Source organism: Oncorhynchus mykiss, chromosome 30, assembly GCF_013265735.2.
Source record: "Oncorhynchus mykiss isolate Arlee chromosome 30, USDA_OmykA_1.1, whole genome shotgun sequence".
Classification (NCBI taxonomy): domain Eukaryota; kingdom Metazoa; phylum Chordata; class Actinopteri; order Salmoniformes; family Salmonidae; genus Oncorhynchus; species Oncorhynchus mykiss.
Window position 1 is genome coordinate 10,332,434 of NC_050570.1, and position 22,466 is coordinate 10,354,899.

The window sequence follows — 22,466 nt, forward strand, 5'->3', positions numbered from 1 at the left end:
AGCGCCCTTCCCTATGATTCTATAAGGAAATAAGTTTAGAAAAAAAAGACCACATTTACACCACACACAGAGACACATACAATGCTCTCCCTTGCCCTCCATTTGGCAAATATGACCATAATTCTATCCTCCTGATTCTTGCTTACAAGCAAAAACTAAAGCAGGAAGTACCAGTGACTCACTCAATTCGGATGTGGTCAGATGACGCAGATGCTACGCTACAGGACTGTTTTGCTAGCACAGACTGGAATATGTTCCGGGATTCATCCACCTCAGTCACCGACTTCATCAATAAGTGCATCGACGACGTTGTTCCCACAGTGACCGTACATATCCAAACCAGAAGACATGAGGCAACATCCGCTCCAAGCTAAAGGCACTTATAAGAAATCCCTCTATGCCCTCAGACAAACCATCAAACAGACAAAGTATCAATACAGGACTGAGATTGAATCCTCCTACACTGGCTCTGATGCTCGTCAAATGTGGCAGGGCTTGCAAACTATTATGGACTACAAAGGGAAACCCAGCCGCGAGCTGCCCAGTGACGCAAGCTTACCAGACGAGCTAAATGCCTTTTATGCTCGCTTGGAGGCAATCAACACTGAAGCATGCATGAGAGCACCAGCTGTTCAGGACGACTGTGTGATCACAGTGTTGAAAGGCTGGTGATGGCTCACATCAACATCATTATCCCGGGAAACCCTAGACCCACTCCAATTCGCATACCACCCCAACAGAACCACAGATGACGAAATCTCAATCGCACTCCACACTGCCTTTTCCCACCTGGACAAAAGGAACACATATGTGAGAATGCTATTCATTGACTACAGCTCAGCATTCAACACCATAGTGCCCTCAAAGCTCATCACTAAGCTAAGGACCCTGGGACTAAAGACTTACCACTGCAACTGGATTCTGGAATTCCTGACGGCCACCCCCAGGTGGTAAGGGTAGGAAACACATCTGTCACACTGATCCTCAACACTGGGGTCCCTCAGGGGTGCGTTCTCAGTCCCCTCCAGTACTCCTTGTTCACTCACGACTGGGTGGCCAAGCACGACTCCAACACCATCATTACGTTTGATGAAGACATAAAAGTGGTAGGCCTGATCACCGACAATGATGAGACAGCGTATAGGAGGTCAGAGACCTGGCAATGTGGTGCCAGGACAACAACTTTTCCCCCAATGTGAGCAAGACAAAAGAGATGATTGCGTCACCGCCTGGTATGGCAACTGCTCGGCATTCATCCGTAAGGCGCTACAGAGGGTAGTGCGTACAGCCCCGTACATCACTGGGGTCAAGCTTCCTGCCATCCAGGACTTATATACTAGGCGGTGTCAGAGGAGGGCCCGAAAAATTGTCAAAGACTCCAGTCATCCAAGTCATAGACTGTTCTCTCTGCTACCGCACAGTAAGTGCTACCGGAGCGCCAAGTCTAGGTCCAAAAGGCTCCTTTACAGATTTACCCCCTAGCCATAAGACTGCTGAACAACAAATCAAATGGTTAACCAGACTATTTACATTGACCCCCCTTGTTTGTTATTGTCATTTTATTGTGTTACTTTTAATGACATTTTTTACTATAGTTTATTTAGAAAATGTTTTCAGCATTGTTGGTTAAGGGCTTGTAAGTCAGCATTTCACGTTAAGGTCTACATCTCTTGTAGTCGGTGCATGTGACAAACAACATTTGATTTGACTTTAAGTGCAATGCTGGACAGATGAGAGTTGCGGGCTCATGTTTATCAGAGCAGAGAGAGGGAGAGGGATCATAGAAAGGGAGTTCTGTAAGAGATACAGGCACGCATTTCACTCTCAACACAGCAATGGCCACGCATCGGTCTATACAGGCTACAGGTTTGAGCAAACCATAAACCTGGGCCAGCCCAGCATGAATCAATTATTATAATATCGGGCACGTTTTCACATGATGTGTTTTAGGGGGCAGGAGAATTACAGAGGTAACTTGAATTAACTCTGATTTTATTATAATTTTTACATTGCAAATGGTGAAAATACATTTTCATACCAAGAGAGGTACTGAAACTTGCCAAATGGGTTTCGCAACAAAGCATTCCAAAATTGAGGGGTTCCCCTGTTCCGGCAGGATCCGGCTCAAACTAAGCACTGCTGTCTGTCATCAGATCAGATAAAGAAGGGAGGGAAGCTATGTTAGACAGGCATCACACTGTTCTCTGAGGTTAACTTCCTGTTTCCTGTGTTATTGTTGATATCAGAAAGACGTCACACTGTTCTCTGAGGTTAACTTCTTGTTTACTGTGTTGTTATTGTTGACATCAGACGTATGTCACACTGTTCTCTAAGGTTAACTTCCTGTTTCCTGTGTTGTTGTTGTGTTTGCTGTGTGCTGTAAGGCTGGGGCAGCCAGAGCTCCAAGGTGCACATCCACCACAGCACCTGGCTGCACTTCCCTGGTCACAACCTGCGCTGGCTCCTCACCTTCATCCTCCTCTTTGTCCTGGTCTGTGAGATTGCTGAGGGCATCGTCTCCGATGGGTGAGTCCATTTCCCCCTAATCCACTCCTGCAGTGGTTCTCAACCCTATTTCTGTATTTTATTTTTATTTCACCTTTATTTAACCAGGTAGGCAAGTTGAGAACAAGTTCTCATTTACAATTGCGACCTGGCCAAGATAAAGCAAAGCAGTTCGACACATACAACGACACAGAGTTACACATGGAGACAAACAAACATACAGTCAATAATACAGTAGAAACAAGTCTATATACAGTGCCTTGCGAAAGTATTCGGCCCCCTTGAACTTTGCGACCTTTTGCCACATTTCAGGCTTCAAACATAAAGATATAAAACTGTATTTTTTTGTGACGAATCAACAACAAGTGGGACACAATCATGAAGTGGAACGACATTTATTGGATATTTCAAACTTTTTTAACAAATCAAAAACTGAAAAATTGGGTGTGCAAAATTATTCAGCCCCCTTAAGTTAATACTTTGTAGCGCCACCTTTTGCTGCGATTACAGCTGTAAGTCGCTTGGGGTATGTCTCTATCAGTTTTGCACATCCTTGCAAAACAGCTCGAGCTCAGTGAGGTTGGATGGAGAGCATTTGTGAACAGCAGTTTTCAGTTCTTTCCACAGATTCTCGATTGGATTCAGGTCTGGACTTTGACTTGGCCATTCTAACACCTGGGTATGTTTATTTTTGAACCATTCCATTGTAGATTTTGCTTTATGTTTTGGATCATTGTCTTGTTGGAAGACAAATCTCGATCCCAGTCTCAGGTCTTTTGCAGACTCCATCAGGTTTTCTTCCAGAATGGTCCTGTATTTGGCTCCATCCATCTTCCCATCAATTTTAACCATCTTCCCTATCCCTGCTGAAGAAAAGCAGGCCCAAACCATGATGCTGCCACCACCATGTTTGACAGTGGGGATGGTGTGTTCAGCTGTGTTGCTTTTACGCCAAACATAACGTTTTGCATTGTTGCCAAAAAGTTCAATTTTGGTTTCATCTGACCAGAGCACCTTCTTCCACATGTTTGGTGTGTCTCCCAGGTGGCTTGTGGCAAACTTTAAACAACAGTTTTTATGGATATCTTTAAGAAATGGCTTTCTTCTTGCCACTCTTCCATAAAGGCCAGATTTGTGCAATATACGACTGATTGTTGTCCTATGGACAGAGTCTCCCACCTCAGCTGTAGATCTCTGCAGTTCATCCAGAGTGATCATGGGCCTCTTGGCTGCATCTCTGATCAGTCTTCTCCTTGTATGAGCTGAAAGTTTAGAGGGACGGCCAGGTCTTGGTAGATTTGCAGTGGTCTGATACTCCTTCCATTTCAATATTATCGCTTGCACAGTGCTCCTTGGGATGTTTAAAGCTTGGGAAATCTTTTTGTATCCAAATCCGGCTTTAAACTTCTTCACAGCAGTATCTCGGACCTGCCTGGTGTGTTCCTTGTTCTTCATGATGCTCTCTGCGCTTTTAACGGACCTCTGAGACTATCACAGTGCAGGTGCATTTATACGGAGACTTGATTACACACAGGTGGATTGTATTTATCATCATTAGTCATTTAGGTCAACATTGGATCATTCAGAGATCCTCACTGAACTTCTGGAGAGAGTTTGCTGCACTGAAAGTAAAGGGGCTGAATAATTTTGAACGCCCAATTTTTCAGTTTTTGATTTGTTAAAAAAGTTTGAAATATCCAATAAATGTCATTCCAATTCATGATTGTGTCCCACTTGTTGTTGATTCTTCACAAAAAAATACAGTTTTATATCTTTATGTTTGAAGCCTGAAATGTGGCAAAAGGTCGCAAAGTTCAAGGGGGCCGAATACTTTCGCAAGGCAATGTACGATGTGAGCAAATGAGGTGAGATAAGGGAGGTAAAGGCAAAAAAAGGCCATTTTGGCAAAGTAAATACAATATAGCAAGTAAAACACTGGAATGGTAGATTTGCATTGGAAGAATGTGCAAAGTAGAAATAAAAATAATGGGGTGCAAAGGAGCAAAATAAATAAATAAAATAAAATAAAATAAATACAGTAGGGAAAGAGGTAGTTGTTTGGGCAAAATTATAGGTGGGCTATGTACAGGTGCAGTAATCTGTAATAAGTGTTTCCAGTTTCAGAGATGTTTTTAGTTCGTTCCAGTCATTGGCAGCAGAGAACTTTAAGGAGAGGCGGCCAAAGAAAGAATTGGTTTTGGGGGTGACCAGAGAGCGCATGCTACAGGTGGGTGATTCTATGGTGACCAGCGAGCTGAGATAAGGGGGGACTTTACCTAGCAGGGTCTTGTAGATGACATGGAGCCAGTGGGTTTGGCGACGAGTATGAAGCGAGGACCAGCCAACGAGAGCATACAGGTCGCAATGGTGGGTAGTATATGGGGCTTTGGTGACAAAACGGATGGCACTGTGATAGACTGCATCCAATTTGTTGAGTAGGGTATTGGAGGCTATTTTGTAAATGACATCGCCGAAGTCGAGGATTGGTAGGATGGTCAGTTTTACAAGGGTATGTTTGGCAGCATGAGTGAAGGATGCTTTGTTGCGAAATAGGAAGCCAATTCTAGATTTAACTTTGGATTGGAGATGTTTCATGTGGGTCTGGAAGGAGAGTTTACAGTCTAACCAGACACCTAGGTATTTGTAGTTGTCCACGTATTCTAAGTGAGAGCCGTCCAGAGCAGTGATGTTGGACAGGCGGGCAGGTGCAGGCAGCGATCTGTTGGAGAGCATGCATTTAGTTTTACTTGTATTTAAGAGCAATTGGAGGCCACGGAAGGAGAGTTGTATGGCATTGAAGCTTGCCTGGAGGGTGTCCAAAGAAGGGCCAGAAGTATACAGAATGGTGTCGTCTGCATAGAGGTGGATCAGAGACTCACCAGCAGCAAGAGCGACATCATTGATGTATACAGAGAAGAGAGTCGGTCCAAGAATTGAACCCTGTGGCACCCCCATGGAGACTGCCAGAGGTCCGGACCACCCTGGTCCTGGGGAACCCAAAGGGGTGCACATTTTTGTTTTTGCCCTAGCACTACACACCTGATTCAAATCATCAAGGCCTTTTGATGAGTTGATCATTTGAATCAGCTGTGTAGTGTTAGGGCAAAAACAAAAAGGTTCACCCCTTTAGCTCCCCTGGATCAGGATGAGAACTATGGCCATGTTTGACGTACCCCTCCCCAATACCTCCCCAGTACCTCCTCAATACCTCCCCAGTACCTCCTCAATACCTCCTCAATACCTCCCCAGTACCTCCTCAATACCTCCTCAATACCTCCCCAGTACCTCCTCAATACCTCCCCAGTACCTCCTCAATACCTCCCCAGCACATCCCCAGTACCTCCTCAATACCTCCCCAGTACCTCCTCAATACCTCCCCAGTACCTCATCAATACCTTCCCAGTACATCCTCAATACCTCCCCAGTACCTCCTCAATACCTCCCCAGTACCTCCTCAACACCTTCCCAGTACCTCCTCAGTTCCTCCCCAGTCCTTCCCAGTACCTGCTCAGTACCTCCCCAGTCCTCTTGGACTAAGTAAGGCCGGTTGGACGTCCTATCAAATTCTCTAAAACAACGTTGGAGGCGGCTTATTGTTTTCTGGCAACAGCTCTGGTGAACGTTTCTGCAGTCAGCATGCCAATTGCACACTCCCTCAAAACTTGAGACATCTGTGTCATTGTGTTATGTGACAAAACTGCACATTTTAGAGAGACCTTTTATTGTCTACAGCAAAGGTGGACCTGTGGAATGATCATGCTCTTTAATCATCTTCTTGATATGTGACACCTGTCAGGGGGTTGGATTATCTTGGCAAAGGAGAAACACACACTAACAGTGATGTAAACAAATTTACGTCTGAAAACTTTCAGAATGCAATTTGTATATACAGTGGGGCAAAAAAGTATTTAGTCAGCCACCAATTGTGCAAGTTCTCCCACTTTAAAAGATGAGAGAGGCCTGTAATTTTCATCATAGGTACACTTCAACTATGACAGACAAAATTAGAAAAAAAATCCAGAATTTATTTGCAAATTATGGTTAGTATTTGGTAGCATTGCCTTTAAATTGTTTAACTTGGGTCAAATTTGGGTAGCCTTCCACAAGCTTCCCACAATAAGTTGGGTGAATTTTGGCCCATTCCTCCTGACAGAGCTGGTGTAACTGAGTTTGTAGGCCTCCTTGCTCTCACACGCCTTTTCAATTCTGCCCACACATTTTCTATAGGAATGAGGTCAGGGCTTTGTGATGGCCACTCCAATACCTTGACTTTGTTGTCCTTAAGCCATTTTGCCACGACTTTGGAAGTATGCTTGGGGTCATTGTCCATTTGGAAGACCCATTTGCAACCAAGCTTTAAATTTGTGACTATTGTGTTGAGATGTTGCTTCAATATATCCACAAAATGTTCCTCCATCATGATGCCATCTATTTTGTGAAGTGCACAAGTTCCTCCTGCAGCAAAGCACCCCCACAACATGATGCTACCACCACCGTGCTTCACGGTTGGGATGGTGTTCTTCAGCTTGCAAGTCTCCCCCTTTTTCCCCGTTTTTCCTCCAAACATAATGATGGTCATTATGGCCAAACAGTTACATTTTTGTTTCATCAGACCAGAGGGCATTTCTCCAAAAAGTACAATCTTTGTCCCCATGTGCAGTTGCAAACCGTAGTCTGGCTTTTTTATGGCGGTTTTGGAGCAGTGGCTTCTTCCTTGCTGAGTGGCCTTTCAGGTTATGTCGATATAGGACTCATTTTACTGTGGATATAGATACTTTTGTATCCGTTTCCTCCAGCATCTTCACAAGGTCCTTTGCTGTTGTTCTTGTATTGATTTGCACATTTCGCACCAAGGTACGTTCATCTCTAAGAGACAGAACGAGTCTCCTTCCTGAGCAGTATGACGGCTGCATGGTCCCATGGTGTTTATACTTGCATACTATTGTTTGTACAGATGAACGTGGGACCTTCAGGCGTTTGGAAATTGCTCCTAAGGATGAACCAGACTTGTGGAGGTCTACAATTTTTTTTCTAAGGTCTTGGCTGATTTCTTTAGATTTTTCCATGATGTCAAGCAAACAGGCACCGAGTTTGAAGGTAGGCCTTGAAATGCATTCACAGGTACATCTCCAATTGACTCAAATGATGTCAATTAGCCAAACAGAAGCTTCTAAAGCCATGACATCATTTTCTGGGATTTTCCAAGCTGTTTAAAGGCACAGTCAACTTAGTGTATGTAACTTCTGACCCACTGGAATTGAAATGCAGTGAATTATAAGTGAAATAATCTGTCTGTAAACAATTGTTGGAAAAATTACTTGCACAATTACTTGCACAAAGTAGATGTCGTATCCGACTTGCCAAAACTATAGTTTGTTAACAAGAAATTTGTGGGGTGGTTGAAAAACAAGTTTTAAACTTCTGACTTCAACTGTATATATATATAATGGCCCATATTTGTTTTGTGTAAATGTATACGTACGTATATGTATATATGTACACACTACCATTCAAATGTTTGGGGTCACTTAGACATTTCCTTGTTTTTGCAAGAAAAGCTAATTTTTTGTCCATTAAAATGACATAAAATTGATCAGAAATACGTTATAGACATTGTTAAGTTGTAAATTGGTTTTGTAGCTGGAAACTGCAGATGTTTTAATGGAATATCTACATATGCGTACAGATGCCTATTATCAGCAACCATCACTCCTGTGTTCCAATGGCATGTTGTGTTAGCTAATCCAAGTTTAGCATTTTAAAAGGCTAATTGATTATTAGAAAACCCTTTTGCAATTATGTTAGCACAGCTGAAAACTGTTGTTCTGATTAAAGAAGCAATAAAACTGGCCTTCTTTTGACTAGTTGAGTATCTGGAACATCAGCATTTGTGGGTTCGAATGCAGGCTCAAAATGGCCAGAAACAAAGTACTTTCTTCTGAAACTTGTCAGTCTATTCTTGTTCTGAGAAATTAAGTCTATTCCATGCGAGAAATTGCCATGAAACTGAAGATCTCGTACAACGCGGTGTACATCTCCCTTCACAGAAAAGCGCAGAACTGGCTCTAACCAGAATAGAAAGAGGAGTGGGAGGCCGCGGGGCACAACTGAGCAAGAGGACAAGTACATTAGAGTGTCTAGACAAAGCGAAAACAGGGTTTGAGAATATTTTGCTAATTTATAAATAAATACCTTATTTACAGAAGTATTCAGATCCTTTGCTCTGAGACTCGAAATGTAGCTCTGGTGCATCCTGTTTCCATTGATCATCCGTGAGATGTTTCTACAACTCGATTGGAGTCCACTTGAGGTCAATTCAATTGATTGGACACACACCTGTCTGTCTATGTTAGGTTCCACAGTTGACAGTGCATGGCAGAGCAAAAACCAATTCACGAGGTCAAAGGAATTGTCTGTAGAGCTCCGAGACAGGATTGTCTCGAGGCACAGATCTAGGAAAGGGTACCGAGAAATGTCTGGAGTGTACCTACATATACACAAAACGACCATGGGGCGAAAACATATATGTAAACAAAAAAAATATATATAGACAGTATGGAGAGCATATGAATAGAAAAGGTGTAGCAGCAGTTTTATGGGATGAGCCTACATAATATACATATTTTACCTTTATTTAACTAGGCAAGTCAGTTAAGAACAAATTCTTATTTTCAATGACGGCCTAGGAACAGTGGGTTAACTGCCTTGTTCAGGGACAGAACGACAGATTTGTACCTTGTCAGCTCTGGGATTTTAACTTGCAACCTTCCGGTTACTAGTCCAACACTCTAACCACTAGGCTACCCTGCCGCCCTGGCAGTAGGGAAAACAGTATGTCAACATATGTCAACATTATTAAAGTGACCAGTGTTCAATGGCTCTATTACTGGGGCAGCAGTCTCTAAGGGGCAGGGTAGAGCACCAGGTGGTAGCCAGCTAGTAACAGCGACTAAGGTACATAGCAGGGTTCAGGGCGGAGACCGGCTAGTAACAGCGACTAAGGTACAGAGCAGGGTTCAGGGCGGAGACCGGCTAGTAACAGCGACTAAGGTACAGAGCAGGGTACAGGGCGGAGGCCAGCTAGTAACAGCCACTAAGGTACAGAGCACGGTACAGGGAGGAGGCTGGCTAGTTTTGACTGTAACATTCTGGTGGCCTGGAAATATAAGCTGTTTGTATCAGGTTAGAAAAAAACCATAGCATTTAGCAAGAGACAATTCAGTTCAAAACAGCATAGCATGTCTGAGTGTAATTTTCCCCCACATAACTCATACCCTTGTGTAGTGATGTTACGTTTGATACCGGAGCTCCGAGGCATGCGTCGAAATCACTAAGCAGTTAACTCTGAAATAGTTTGCCGATGCATGTATTACTTTATTAGAAACTTTGTTTGATCACTTTCTTTTTCAAACTGTGTGTTGCAGAATGCGAGATCCCTCTGATTATTCCATGGTTCCAATGATTTCTTCGGTTCCAAACTACTTTCAAACACCGACTTCTACTGGACACCATAGTTACAAATATAGTATGGATTTTGTACAAACATTTTTCACCTGACCGGAAGCTTAGCCGAGGGAGTAGGGAACTACTTAGAGTAGGGAACTATAGAACATCGTAGGATGTGAGGGTAGGCGGTTGAGGTTGAGTCCTGTTGAAGGAACACCATGAAAATTGGTTTATGTGAAACCACACTTTCTGCACTGGTCAAATAATTGTGTTTTATTTAATATAGTATATAAGCTTCTGTGTTAAGCATCCTAATTAATGCCATAGATGCAGTTTTGGAAGAATATTAGTGTAGGCAAACATGGTAAGCATGAGGCTAAATGTGAACCTGGTATTCCAACTGATTATAGGCTACTAAGGCCAATGACTTACCACTGCACCGCAGATATTCACTGAACAAGTGGAAAAATAAAACATCTGGCAATCACACGCTGCTATATATTACTGACCAGCAGATATCACTCATTTACAATTCTAACCAGAAGAAGAGATCTTTCAAACAACAACTTTATTATAATATTTGCAAAAATGAAGCGGTTAACATTCACTCAATGGTGTTAAGTAGTTAAGTAGTTAAAACTTCTTATGGCTAGGCGTCCCGCCAGGCTAGGCGTCCCGGACACCTGTCGACAACTTCCAGTGAAATTGGAGGGCGCGCAATTCAAATAAATAACCATAAATATTATGGATATGAAGTATTTAGGTACATACAAGTGTCTTATATTGGTTAAAAGCTTAAAGTCCTGTTCATCTAACTGCATTGTCTGATTTACAATAGGCTTTACAGGAAAAGCATGCCATGTGATTGTTTGAGGACGGCGTCCCACATCAAAATATTTTTCAAACAGCACAGGCTTCATAAAATCACAAATAGCGATTAAATGTTCACTTACTTTTTGAAAAGCATCCTCTGATTTGCAATCCAAAGGGTCCCAGCTACAACATGCATGATCGTTTTGTTAGATCAAATCCTTCTTTATATCCTAAAAAGTCAGTTTAGTTGGAGCCATCGATTTGAGTAATCCACTCATTCAACATGCAGAGAAAGGAATCCAAAAAGCTACCTCTAAACTTTGTTAAAACAAATCAAAATACATTTCTATTTAATCCTCAGGTACCCTAAAATGTAATTAAACTATAATATTTCATAAGGAAAGAAGTATGTTCAATAGGAAAGCAAAATTAGCAGGTACACGCGCAGACTGATTTCCAACTCTGACTCCCAGTACTAAAACTCAAAATTCTTCCTTGTTTGGTAAGAAACAAGCCTGAAACCTTGAACAAAGACTGTTGACATCTAGTGGAAGCTATAAGAATTGCAATCTGGGAGCTGGATTTGGATATGACCCCATACGTTTCATTGGAAGAGCATGGGCTCTCAAAACAAACAATATTCTGATTGTTTTTTGGGGGGATTTTCTCCTACCATATCAATTGTGTTATAGTCTCATACATTATTTTAACATTCGTACAAATAGACCCTAGCCTGAACTCAGCATTTGTTTTGTGTGTACAGTCACCATACAGTCCTCTACAGTCTACTACACAGGATTATTATTGTCTGTGGAATTGAATTGAATGGAAGAGCTCTCCTGCTGCTCTCTAGTCTTTTACTCCAAAATACCATTCACTATCACACAATGCCTGATTGTAGCTATTATATGGCATTGTTGTATGACATATTAAAGCTACAATCAAGTTGTATATAGAATGATTTTAAACACACCGATTGGGATGTGTGTGTGTGTGTGTGTGTGTGTGTGTGTGTGTGTGTGTGTGTGTGTGTGTGTGTGTGTGTGTGTGTGTGTGTGTGTGTGTGTGTGTGTGTGTGTGTGTGTGTGTGTGTGTGTGTGTGTACGCATGTGCACGTGTATGTTCTCCCAGGTTCACCCAGTCCCTCCACCTGCACCTGTACATGCCTGCAGGCCTGGCCTTCATGGCTGGGATCACCTCCATCATCTACTACCACAACATAGAGACCTCCAACTTCCCCAAGCTACTGCTAGGTAAGGCTCCTTAAAACTTACCCCCAACTACCCTAACCTACTGCTGAGCAGGGCTCCTTAATGGTTCTCGAAGCACTTTTCAGTGCACTGTAACACATTTCTGAATATTTACAGCAAAACTTTCACAGTTAGCTACGGTACTGTAAAGAGCAATGCATTATGGGGGCTCAATGGCATTCCACTATGCTGCTATACAACTGCATCACATGTTTTGCTGTATATTTACAGCAGCATAGTGTCAATTATGGTTCATTGTGGAAAAATGTTGTAGGTGGCGAAAGAATATCTGGCTAATTAACATATTTTGAGGCGTGCCTTGTAAGTGGCTATAGTTTTAATGACTCCAACCTAAGTGTATGTAAACTTCCAATTTCAACTGTATATAGGCCTAAGGCTGAAACAATAAGAAGACACAGTAGCAGAAGAAATTCAGCCACTCTTTTGTTTCATCACAAAACTGGACTTCACCAGACATCAGTCACAAAACATGACCTACAGCATGGTCAAGAAAGTTAATGTTTTCAACATTTTCGGATTACTAAACAATTATGCATTTAGAACCATGGAGAGTTACTGCAAGTTGCAAAGATAACAGGAGTTGGCTCCACTATTCCAACAACATTTTAACTTCAACATCATCTAATCACCTATGCTTACTCTACTACAGCGACAACTAAAAGATACCGAAACGATTTAGTCCAATCAACGTAAGATGTGGCTGTCCAGGGTACTGATATCTGTGTGTGTGTGTGTGTGCATGCTTGCAAGTAGAATAACAATTAACTCACCCTACTTGTAGAGACATGGCAGCAATGCAGTCCTCCTCTTTCATGTTGCCTGGACGGTCAAGGAATCTGTTATACAGTACACACTTGTAGTTTTTGTTGTCCTAGGCTACCTGGCCAAAATGCTTGCTGGCTAGCCTAACTTCCTTTCATGGGCAACAATGTGACAGGCTTACTACATCTAGCTGCATGTTGAATGTTCATCCTCCAAGCCAGGGGCACAATGTATACATTTATGGTTGGATCAGAATTGCAATTATAATCATTGGCCAGTATGGAGAATTAAGTAAAACCACAAGTCGAAATACCTATCTCCATCCATGGCTAATTAAGGAAAGGGACCATTTTTAGCTAGCTAGCTAGCTAGTCACCGGAGAACAACAACACAACTAGATGCAGCAATTACATTTTTTCTGTCAATGACGTCTGGATTCTGGTGATGTGATTGGTGTGAAGCCAAATCCAAACTGTCTTCCATTGATATTATTTTTTTAATGTGCTAAGACCATTCACAGCTGAGCTCGCTCAGTTCATTTAGCTCAACTCTGATTGGTTATTATTTTTTAATTATCAAGGGAGGCCAAATGCTTGCTGGATTCCCTTGCATTCAATACTATGAGCAGCAACAATGTCATACTCTTTTTGACCAGACAGCATCAAATAGTTGGACTACACAGACAGAGGGGTGCTTTTTCTTTCGCTCGGATGCTTTTCTCCGGTGAGATACATTCAGCCTCTTGCAAATTGAAGGACATTTCTGAAACACAGAGCGACGAAAGATACATTATTTTGTATTTTGTTTTATTTTTTATTTTGTGTACAAATTTGTGGAAGCCTGGCTTCCTTGGCAGCCATGAATACGCACCACTGGGGCAGAGGTCATTAGCATAATACCCAGCAGACTGCTTTGCAAGTGTTCAATTTTACATTTACATTTTGGTCATTTAAAGCTCACGCTCTTATCTAGAACTTACAGACAGTGTATTAACCTAAGGTAAACAAGAATATGCCACAGTCATAGCAAATAAAATGATTATGTTTACCGTTAACAAAAATGTTGCAGTTAAGTGAGCTACTTGCAAGTATGTATAAAAAAACTATGTAAATATTGCCTGTAATTTACTGTAAAAATGACATGTTTGATAGTGTTTGTGTATGCATACAGTGTGGGTGTGTGCATAAAGCGTGTGTGTGTGCATGTATGCATAAAGTGTGCGTATGTAGGTGCGTGTGTGCATAAAGTGTGTGCGTGTGTGCATAAAGTATGTGTGCATGCAAACTATGGCAGAATGGTCACCACACTTTAATGCACAGTTCACCTCACTTTAGGACTTAACATGAAAACGTCCATCTTCAACTGCTGAGGTCTGCCTCTCTGCAGTGCAAAGAAGCCACAGGTTGTAGAAGATTACTGGGTGGTCGAGAGCAACCTCTTTCTTCACTGAATGGTGGATAAACCTTGTATGACTCACTGTAGCCTTGCTGGCCCCGAAGGCCTTCTAAGCACAATCAATGAGCAATTCAATGATGTACTTACTATAAGTGGTTTGGTCTAAACCAGGGATGGGCATCTGGCGGGGGGAACTCAGTGGGGGTCTCATCTTACTGTTGAGAAATAGAATAGTAGAATACACCAGGTGCCATTTTGAAATGTGGTTGTGCATCAGCAGTTTTTTTTTCTTGCTATGTCTGTCAATGACAGTCACTCAGTTAGCCCATGTCAGTAAAAAAACATGAATTGGTAAATTAGTCTAGCCAGCTATCTAAACTTGTAGTAATGATGGCAAAAAATATTTTGCTCACAATGTGGGGGGCCCCCCCACAACAAAATTTCACTTAGGGCCCCCAGAAGGCTAGGGCCGGCTCTGACTGCATGTGTCGGTATGGACACGCAGACCTGCAAACCACTCATAATTTTCATAATTTTTTTTGTGCCCCCCCATCAAAGTTGCTTATCCTTGGTCTAAACCAGAGGCATTACAAATTAACTGTTAATTCAGATGTACGGCTCATTATGTTGAGATGGCTTTCAATCTATAGGTCAGATTGTGTTCATGGGATTTATCTGTTAATTAAATGATTAGAATATTCCACCCTGAAACCATATCATTGTATGGAATTGACTAGAATGCATACAATTATAGTCAATAAATGTGTAGTTCTATTCAGAATTATGGTAAAACAATATAGCCAATGTTTATGTCTTCATGATATTTTAAAGACAGACTGTCTGAGCGCAATTCGGCGCCGGCCTGACTAGAGATTTGGGAGAGAACGGGGAGTACGGCTCAAGGTCTTCCTAATCTCTATCGGCTGGGTAGCAGGACATGGCTATTAATTATACTGCAGTTCGAAGTAGACAAACAATGTAGTAGAATAGTCTATGTGTGTCCGCTGAGCAGAAGTCAGAGATATGATTTGTGTAAAGACTGTATACTTGTATATATTCCAAACCGATATTAGGTTGAAATGGGATCGTTTTTTTCCCCCAATAATGTGTACTGTAGTTATCCTCGTAAATAATCTGTATTGAATAAGTAGTGATTCAAATGACAGCTGAGAATATTAAAGGTCCTGCACAGTCAAGATCATGTTTTTATGAAATTTGATGATATTCAGTGAAACCAGATCAAAGTAGGCTGGCCAAAGTTTGAAAAATAACCCATAAAAGTACTGGTCCCCTCCCCTGTGTCAAAAACTTGGAATCAGACGGCGGGATTATAAGGGATTTTGTGACATTACAAAACCCCTCTAATTTTAATAATACACCAATGTCTTATTCTCTTACCAAATTTAGTACCGCCTTGTTAACAACGTCACAAAAGGCGTGTTCGCAGAAGGGCGTGGGTAATATTGCTAGCTGGGTAGCTAGTCTACTGGTGCCAAAATTTGACTGCAGCGTGTCAACAAATATAATTATATGTTTCCCCTATTCATCTAAGGCAGGGGTCTCCAACAGGTCTATTGTAAACTAGCAGTAGCTTGCAGCCCACCTATGAGTAGCTCGTGAAACAATTCTGAAAGTACGTACAATTTTCACGCGTTCAACCGAAAAACTGTCATAATAAAATCTAAAATCTAATCAATGCAACTTTGACATTATCCCACCCCTGGCCACTATTGGCTTAAAAAGCCAAAATGAACTGCAAATTCATTTCTAGTAATATTGCCTCTGTCTGTCTGTGTGGTGCGTGTATTTGTCCATCACTCAGTGTGTAGCCAGTTGATGTGATAACCCTCTTGTGGGTTTACAGAAATACTTTTACCAAAACCTTTCATGAAATGAGCAGCAGCAGTACAGAACTGTCCCTAGACCAGTACATTAGATGGCACATTCCTCACTCGGTTGATTCGCAATTAAAGGGCCAGATGCGCAATTAAAGGGGAATTATACAAAAAATATCAAACGTGTTCATTTTCTTCCAGACCTAAACAAATTCAATTGTGAGTTAAGCATTCACATGGACTCAGAACATTGTTGTTTCGCTATGAACAATTGTAATTTTGAGAGTGAAAAACGAAACAAAAATCTAAAACCAGGAAAAATAGAACAGAGAACCATAATTTTGGAAAATATTAAACAGAACATGTGGGGGGGAAAATCACAGATTTTATAGAGCCCCCTTAGAGTTGTTAATTAACCATTATTTTACCAGGCATATTGACAGAAAACAGAGTGCACTACTTTATCTTGTTCACCAAGGACCTGGGGAAGAGTTGCAGGGGAGGGGAGAAGAGAAGAATGTGCCTATTTGAAAACTAGAAAAAAATGAGTAGCTCACGACATTTCATTTTCTTTAAGTAGCTCTCATGCTAGAAGAAGTTGGAGACCCCCTGATCTAAGGCAAAGATATTTATAGGCTTCCCCTTTCATCTGTGACTGGTATTAGCTAGTTACTGGCTAGTTGGTCTTCAGCCAGCATGAAACGAAAGGGGGGAGAGTTGTTTAAAACTCTGACGCAGTTGTCATGAAGAGATATGCCAAAACGGAAAATGTATTCAAATTCTTGACATTGTTGATAGTCATGGTTTATGAATCATTTCTGGCAGTCTGGCTCTGTCTTTGGATTGGATGTTGTTTGAGGTGCTTTGTGTTTCAGCAAATTTGCTTGAGATGATCTTACTGTAACGCTGCTTCCATGTTGCTTGACACAGGGGGAGAGAAAATGGATTGGTGTTTAAAATGCAGGCCATGTTTCTGTTATGAACATCTGTAGAATTCATGGGGGAGCTAAGGACAAATACACCAAATACCAGAATGCTCAGCACACTCTCCTACGAGACTCAGTTACCATGGTTTCTCTCCCATCAAAAATGTATGAAGATATACAAATGACATCTGTCAGGTAATCTAGGATGTGTCATGGGGATTTAAAATGGATGGCATATGTGAGTGATTTGTCTTTCGACAGGTAGGCACGGTAATTCTGACCGTTTATTACAGCAGTATATTCCCTATTGGAACTGAGTTTTAAACATCAGAAATGCTATGACACAAAATGTGAACTAAACTTACAAAAGCAGAGGAAAGAAAGGGAACATGGATTATAAAATGTATGCATGATATTAATTTCACACTCACTGTGCCTCACAGAAGATAGTCCACTCCTGATGCAGTGTGCAGTTCACCAGAAACACACTTCCTTTGACTTACCCTGGATATCTGCATCATCTGTTAGGAATGAATAGGACATTCCTAACCCTTTACATTTATCAGGAGTTGACTTGAAATTACTGCCGTGGTCAGACTGAGTGGGGATTTCCTTTGGATTCCAGACATGTTCTAATGTTCCTCTCTGATCTTCTCTAAAGCCCTACTGTTCTACTGGGTCTTGGCCTTTCTGATGAAAACCATCAAGTTCGCCAAGTACACGGAGCACAGCGTTGGCCTGAGACAACTCCGCTACTGCATCACAGGACTCCTGGCCCTGCTCTACGGACTACTACTGGCTGTGGAGATCAATGTCATACTGGGAAGGGTGAGCATCAGTGTGTGGGAGGGGGATGGTATGTGTGTGTGCCCATGCATTTGTGTGTGCCTTTTTATGTGTCACCCTAGAGTGCGTGCGTGCGTGTATTGATTTTACTCAGTGTGACTAGCGGCCATCTCTTTCCTGTGCTTTAATTAGCTCTCCCTTCTTTCAATCTACTGTAGAATTTTGGATGAACCTGCACATTGGATGATCAGCATTGCTGCCTACAGGTCTGCTCATTAGGCTGATAGATCAGGCAGAATATTCTGGGTTGTTGTGACAAACACTTACCTCTACTAGAGGTTCTTGATTAGCTTTTTTGCCTGGATGTCTGGATGAGGCATCATTTTAATCCATGGTAGTTCTGTCTGGAAGAGATGTATCCCTTCTCGGGGAAAAAAAAAACTTGTTTTGGGGAGGAGCTCATTACAATAATACTCAGCATGCTTTTCAAATTGTAAATTTTTACATTACATTTATACTTAGTTAATTAATTTATCAGAGGCTCGTATCAAACCACAGTGCGTCTGACTTCTGATACCAATGCAGGGTGAAAAGTGGCCAGAACATTGAACTGCTATACATTTTTTTTATTAAAAAGTGTTTTGTATTACAGCTCTCGAAAGTATCTTTTTACAAAATACATTGGAGTGTACAGTTCTTCAACCCAGAGTAACAACAATGAGAAAATACTCAGCAGTAATTAATAGGACCCTGTCTTTCAAAGATAATTAGTTAAAATCCAAATAACTTTACAGATCTTCATTGTATAGGGTTTAAACACTGTTTCCCATGCTTGATCAATGAACCATAAACAATGAATGAACATGCATCTGTGGAACGGTCGTTAAGAAACTAACAGCTTACAGACGGTAGGCAATTAAGGTCACAGTTATGAAAACTTAGGACACTAAAGAGGCCTTTCTACTGACTCTGAAAAACACCAAAAGAAAGATGCCAAGGGTCCCTGCTCACCTGCGTGAACGTGCCTTAGGCATGCTGCAAGGATGCATGAGGACTGCAGATGTGCCAGGGCAATAAATTGCAATGTCTGTACTGTGAGACGACTAAGACAGCGCTACAGGGAGACAGGACAGACGGCTGGTTGTCCTCGCAGCAGCAGACCACGTGTAACAACACCTCTACGGGATCGGTTCATCCGAACATCACACCTGCCGGACAGGTACAGGGTGGCAACAACAACTGCCTGCGGTGTGTCACAGCATCATCGGACTGAGCTTGTTGTCATTGCAGGTGTTACAGGGAAGACATTATCCTCCATCACGTGGTACCCTTCTTGCAGGCTCATCCTGACATGACCCTCCAGCATGACAATGCCTCCAGCCATACTGCTCGTTCTGTGCATGATTACCTGCAAGACAGGAATGTCAGTGTTCTGCCATGGCCAGCGAAGAGCCCGTCAATCCCATTGAGCATGTCTGGAACCTGTTGGATCGGAGGGTGAGGGCTAGGGCCATTCCCCCCAGAAATGTCCGGGAACTTGCAGGTGCCTTGGTGGAAGAGTGGGGTAACATCTCACAGCAAGAACTGGCAAATTTGGTGCAGTCCATGAGGAGGAAATGCACTGCAGTACTTAATGCAGCTGGTGGCCACACCAGATACTGACAGTTACTTTTGAATTAACCCCCCCTTTGTTCAGGGACACATTTTTCCATTTCTGTTGGTCACATGTCTGTGGAACTTGTTCAGTTTATGTCTCAGTTCTTGAATCTTGTTATGTTCATACAAATATTTACACATGTTAAGTTTGCTGAAGATAAATGCAGTTGACAGTGAGAGGATGTTTCTTCTTTTGCTGAGTTTATTTCAAATACATATAGCATATAAATATATCTATAGTTTTTCAACCAAATTAGTACAAAAATAGTTGCAGGCTAGCAATTAATTAAAAATAAATCTTACGTTTTTGGTTTTACCTGCTGGGCCAATTCTCAGTTTGTGTTTCTAAATAGCAGTGTGTGTGGAAGTTATGTGTCTATGCCATAATTCTTCAGTAACCTAGTTTCCCCCAAGCTGAGACTCTCACTGCTGAACTGAGCTGAACTGACTGTGTTACTTAGGAACAAAAGTTTTGCATAGAGTAAAACACTAATGCAATATTCACTGCATGAGAAACTAGACAATGCTCCTGTTTCAGCACTCAGGGTACCAGAGGTGTACCTCACTGTTAGGCCTGATGCAGGCCTTACTTCTTCTTTCTCCTTTCATCTATTCTCATCCTTTTCTCTTCTCGTTTCTTCTCTTCTCTTATTTTCTCTTCTCTTCAACATACAGTACCAGTCAAAAGTTTGGACACACCTACTCATTCAAGGGTTTTTCTTTATTTGTACTATTTTCTACATTGCGGAATAATAGTGAACACATCAAAACTATGAAATAACACACATGGAATCATGTAAATTAGTAGCCAAAAAAAGTGTGAAACAAATCAAAATATATTTTATATTTGAAAATATTCAAAGTAGCCACCCTTTGCCTTGATGGCAGCTTTACACACAATTGGCATTCTCTCAACCAGATTCACCTGGAATGCTTTTCCAACAGTCTTGAAGGAATGTACACATATGCTGAGCAGTTGTTGGCTGATTTTCCTTCACTCTGCGGTCCAACTCATCCCAAACCATCTCAATTGGGTTGAGGTCGGGTGATTGTCGAGGCCAGTGATAATCCCACTAAGTGCAAACCAGATGGGATGCCGTATCACTGCAGAAAACTGTGGTAGCCATGCTGGTTAAGTGTGCCTTGGTATTCTAAAATCACAGACAGTGTCACCAGCAAAGCACCCCCACACCATCACACCTCCTCTTCCATGCTTCGCAGTGGGAGCCACACATGAGGAGACCATCCGTTCACCTACTCTGCGTCTCATGACAGTTGGAATCAAATTTGGACTCTTCAGACCAAAAGACAGATTTCCACCGGTCTAATGTCCATTGTGTGTGTTTCTTGGCTCAAGTAAGTCACTTCTTATTATTGGTGTCCTTTAGTAGTGGTTTCTTTGCAGCAATTCAACCATGAAAGCCTGATTCACACAGTCTCCTCTGAACAGTTGATGTTGAGATGTGAACTCTTTGAAGCATTTCTTTGGGCTGCAATCTGAGGTGCAGTTAACTCTAATTCATTTATTCTCTGCAGCAGAGGTAACTCTGTCTTCCTTTCCTGTGGCGTCCTCATGAGAGCCAGTTTCATCATAGCGCTTGATGGTTTTTGTGACTGCACTTGAAGAATCTTTCCGGATTGACTGACATTCATGTCTTAAAGTAATGATGGACTGTCGTTTCTCTTTACAATGTAGAAAATAGTAATAATAAATGAAAACCCTTGAATGATTAGGTGTGTCCAAACTTTTGACTGGAACTGTAGCTCTAAAATTGAAAAGCTCAAGTAAACACAATTCAGGGGTATTATTTCAGTGTCTAATACAGGGAGGCTTTGCCAAGGTGTTGATACTTTTGCCAACCCGTTATCAGGAAACCCATAATTTATTACACAACAGAGCCAACTTCACGATCAAATACTCTTCATCACCCATAATGATCAGACACTATCTGTGATATCCAGTGGAGAACAGGCCAACAGTATAATTAACAAAACTTGGATTAAGTAAGTGTTTCTGAAACTGGATGTATGTTAGCGAATAGTTGCGTACTTCATTGCATTGTTCACGTTTGTATGAGCAAAATATTTTTCTCCCTCTGTTTCTCTCCCTATGTCCCTTCACATAGCGCTACCTGTGTTTCACTGAGGCTACAGAGGTGAAGCCTCCAGAGGACCTGCAGGACCTGGGGGTGAGGTTCCTGCAGCCCTTTGTCAACCTGCTGTCCAAGGCCACCTATTGGTGGATGAACACATTCATCACGGCAGCCCACCGCCGCCCCATCGACCTCAAGGTCATCGGCAAGCTGCCTATCGCTATGCGAGCCCTCACCAACTACCTGAAGCTCTGCAAGGCTTTCGAGAGCCAGAGGGTAAAGGTAGTAATACTACTTTACTTCTCTCACACTGAGCATGTGAGAGAGAGAGAGAGAGAGAGAGAGAGAGAGAGAGAGAGAGAGAGAGAGAGAGAGAGAGAGAGAGAGAGAGAGAGAGAGAGAGAGAGAGAGAGAGAGAGAGAGAGAGAGAGAGAGAGAGAGAGAGAGAGAGAGAGAGAGAGAGAGAGAGAGAGAGAGAGAGAGAGAGAGAGAGAGAGAGAGAGAGAGAGAGAGAGAGAGAGAGAGAGAGAGAGAGAGAGAGAGAGAGAGAGAGAGAGAGAGAGAGAGAGGGTAGTGTAAGAGATAGAGAGAGAGAGAAAACAAATCCAATTTTGATAAACTCCCATATCTATTGGGTGAAATTCCACAGTGTACCATCACAGCAGCAAGATTTGTGACCTGTTGCCACAAGAAAAGGGCAGCCAGTGAAGAACAAACACCATTCCCATGCCAATAAAGCCCCTTGAATTTAATTTAATTTAATTTAATTTAATTGAGAGAGAGAGAGAGAGAGAGAGAGAGAGAGAGAGAGAGAGAGAGAGAGAGAGAGGGTAGGGTAGGGTAAGAGATAGAGAGATGGTAAGAGATAGGGAGAGGGTAGGGTAAGACACAGAGATAGAGAAATAGGGAGAGGGTAGGGTAAGAGATAGAGATAGAGTGACGGTAGGGTTTGAGATAGAGATAAAGAGAGGGTAAGAG

The 22,466-nt window shown here is 42.0% G+C and overlaps 1 protein-coding gene across 2 annotated transcripts in view; it reads left to right on the forward strand.

Moving 5' to 3' along the window:
* LOC110522733 (ATP-binding cassette sub-family C member 8-like) overlaps window positions 1–22,466 on the forward strand; it is a 136,548-nt gene that overhangs the window by 10,325 nt on the left and 103,757 nt on the right. Inside the window, exons 2-5 of one of the 2 annotated variants that reach the window (XM_036969078.1) lie at window positions 2,385–2,526; window positions 11,896–12,017; window positions 17,615–17,781; window positions 21,522–21,764. In XM_036969078.1, coding sequence (XP_036824973.1) covers window positions 2,385–2,526; window positions 11,896–12,017; window positions 17,615–17,781; window positions 21,522–21,764 — 674 coding nt within the window. Of the gene's footprint in view, window positions 1–2,384; window positions 2,527–11,895; window positions 12,018–17,614; window positions 17,782–21,521; window positions 21,771–22,466 lie in introns of both variants that reach the window. The other variant, XM_036969077.1, reaches the window with a different exon arrangement.